At 31.5% G+C, this 3,191-nt stretch overlaps 1 protein-coding gene across 1 annotated transcript in view; it reads right to left on the reverse strand.

Annotated features, from left to right (window-relative positions):
• LOC105622646 overlaps positions 1 to 1,894 on the reverse strand; it is a 53,789-nt gene extending 51,895 nt beyond the window's left edge. Inside the window, exons 1-2 of the mRNA XM_012204061.1 lie at positions 1,891 to 1,894; positions 456 to 719 (exon numbers count right to left, since the gene is read on the reverse strand). Coding sequence (XP_012059451.1) covers positions 456 to 719; positions 1,891 to 1,894 — 268 coding nt within the window. The remainder of the gene's footprint in view (positions 1 to 455; positions 720 to 1,890) is intronic.
• Positions 1,895 to 3,191: the final 1,297 nt, after the last annotated feature.

Consider the following 3,191-nt stretch of genomic DNA (forward strand, 5'->3'; position numbering starts at 1 on the left):
ATATATATATATATATATATATATATATATATATATATATGTGTATAAACAACCTTAGCCTTATAATAAAATTTAATAGTGAACTTTCAAAAATAAACTCAATTTTCAAAAATAAATATATAATAACCAATCAAGTTCCAGATGAAATTGCTGTTACGATAAAATTTACGAGGAACAAGTTTATATTACGTATAAAATGTATTTCAGAGTTTAATTTGTAAAGCTCGTCTATTTTTTAATGTTAGCTATTTCAATATTTCCGTACTTTTAAAAATCAAACTGAAAAAGTAGTTAATAATTTGTCAACAGAATGCTCGATATAATCCCGAGAGAATCAGAGGATATTAATCAGAGGATAACAAATGTATTACGCACCAATTATATTACGTAACAAATTAATTATATTACATAGAAAATTAATAATCATTGAATACGTTTGTACTCTATCCACTCACGTGGTGTCGGCGTGGTGGTTGTGGTGGTGCTCGGAGTGGTGCTTATAGTGGTGGTTGTGATTTCCCAAGTTTCCGTGGGTTCGGTGGTCGGCCACTTCGTCACTTCCGGTATTTGATTATCTTCCACTTGTTCGACTGCGGTGGTCGCCGTCGTGCTCGCCGGTGATCTCGTCGTTGATGCGATTGCTGCCGTCGTTGTCTTCGCTGTTGTCATTCGCGAATGATGGTGCTTTCTACGCGCGTGGTAATCCTTCTGCGATTCCACTGTAATCAGAAGAATAACTCTCTCAAAACAATGTGAGAACGAAATCGAATAAGGATGCGTTCCGATTCATGCTCTTGGAATCATTTTATTCTTGTTGTTCATCAAGCAAGGACAAATGAGCATTGTAAACGTGAGTTAGACTACAACTTAAGAATTACATTGAAAGGTAATAAACAAATAAACGATTTTTTTACTCAAAAAGAAAATATATCTAATAGCAACTATAAGGTGACGAGTTACATATGTAAAATTAATGTACATGTTTTATAGTTTCAATAATTATAAAATAGATTATTTAATACATGCACGTTAATATTATATATATATATATATATATATAAAACTTGTCTGTTTATTCCCTCTATTACTTAAAGAAATTTCCCTTTCCTTTTGTTAGTCTTTCTATTAATTGTCTGACAGAGTTTCCTGGCGGGTGCTTTCGATTGTTAATTTAATTATTTTCTTTCATCATTTACGATTGCTAGCAGACAACATAATTAATTAACATCTCCCTACATATATTTCAAGTTTATGAGCAACGAAGGCAAAGTTATTAGTTAATGAATGTTCATTGAAGTCTTTTGGATATTCTATTAGGAATTGGATCTTCTGTGTATTCAGAATATCATGATTTTTTTTCGGGAGAATCTTTTCTTATGGGCATAATTTGATAAAAAGTTTAGATTATTTGTGAAGATCATTTGTGACGAGTAATTTTAGTTTATAGCAACAAAGATGATTATTATAATATGGTTCAAATACAAATTGAAGGAACTTTGGATGCGAACGTTTGCTTAAGTCTCAAAAAATGTATTTTTGAAATACAACTATTTTAAACAGAATTATAAATGTAATCGTTTTAATTTAAATACTGAAAATGACCCAACAAAATGGTCGAAATGTCAATTGTAATAAGATAGACGTTTAAACAGGAAATAAGATATTTATTTTCTATGTTTAAACGTGTATTTTAAACAATTAATTAAATAATTCTCCTTAGACATTTATAATTATAATATATAAAGATTGTTTTTGCGTTGGCTTATATGCTCCTTATTATTATTATTGTCCATTCAGAAAGCCGTTGTCAATTAAATTTCATGACTATTGCAGAACTTCTTCGCAAAAATTATTCACGAGAGATTCTACAATATGTTATTTTATGATTACCCATGCTGGGATGTGCTTTCACTTTCCGTCTATAACTTATAACATTTCACGACACAATAATAAGAACAAAAAAATTGCCGACTTGAATCGGTATCGTCGCCTCGGAATAACTTGGGGTTAATACTTTCTCCCTCACTGTCATGAGGGACCACGCACCAGAAAACGGACGTGTGGCCGCAAATAACAACCGCTAAGCAATATAAAGTGCCGAACGGAGAGCCTGTAAAATTGCAGTTGAATGTACACGTGTAGTCATCCGACGCAGAAGTATGAAAGTATCGGGAAAGTCGCCCGGTCCCGTATCGCTGGCGGCGCAGCTGCTGTGAAATATTTCAACCTCCGTGGGGCTCCGAGGTGATTATACTTTCAAGGGGCACTGCATGCCTTTCCTCTCGCGAGACGCGTATAGCAATAATAGGGAACGTAAGATGCGCGTAATAATATTTTACGAGCTGTAGCGACGACTGCAACTTTTATTTTCACGAAATAGATTATGTTTATAAATAGTATTTATAAATACGCTAAAAAACTGCGATGTTTGAGTCTTCTATTTTAAAACAAATCGTGCATCTCAATAATGTTTGCAATATCTTAAGGATTTAATTACAAATTGTCCAATGTCAAATTATTAACTGGAAATAACTAAATAAGGCATTTATTTTTTACGTTTATCATTAAACATGTATTTTAAACGATTGATTAAATAATTCTCTTTACTTCTGAAATAATTTAAAAAAGAATGATACACTCAGGGAAAAGACTAGATTTGCGATATGGCGATCTGTGCAACTACATGGTGATGCCACGTGCAGAATTGTAATTACATTGGTCGAACAAACGACACAGATTAACTCTTATCGATCTTTCTCGACTTCGTTGAGTTGTAAAGCATGGCAAATGCAATGGACTGCATTCAGTCGGTAGATAAGTCATTTAGATACGAAGAAATTGCATCTCCTACTGCGTTTTAGAAGTATATCATGCCGAGCGCATCGGCAAAATATCATAGAGCTCTGTCTGTTCTAATTATGTACCATAATGTTTATATATTCGGTGACCTAATAGAATAGAAATTAGCACTAAAGTAAATTCTTTAATAATTTTCTAGTTGAATTTTTGTAATTTTCTAATTTGTCATTAATGAACATTTTAGAAATTAAATATACATAGTAAAAGTTAAAATCATATTAGTTAAAAAAAATAAGCTCTTGTTAAATTTTATTATAGTGTTCCCTTAATAAAAATAAAAAAATTATAATAAGTAATAAAACTTATATATATATATATATATATATATATAT

This window comes from Atta cephalotes (assembly GCF_000143395.1).
Source record: "Atta cephalotes unplaced genomic scaffold scaffold00047, whole genome shotgun sequence".
NCBI lineage: Eukaryota > Metazoa > Arthropoda > Insecta > Hymenoptera > Formicidae > Atta > Atta cephalotes.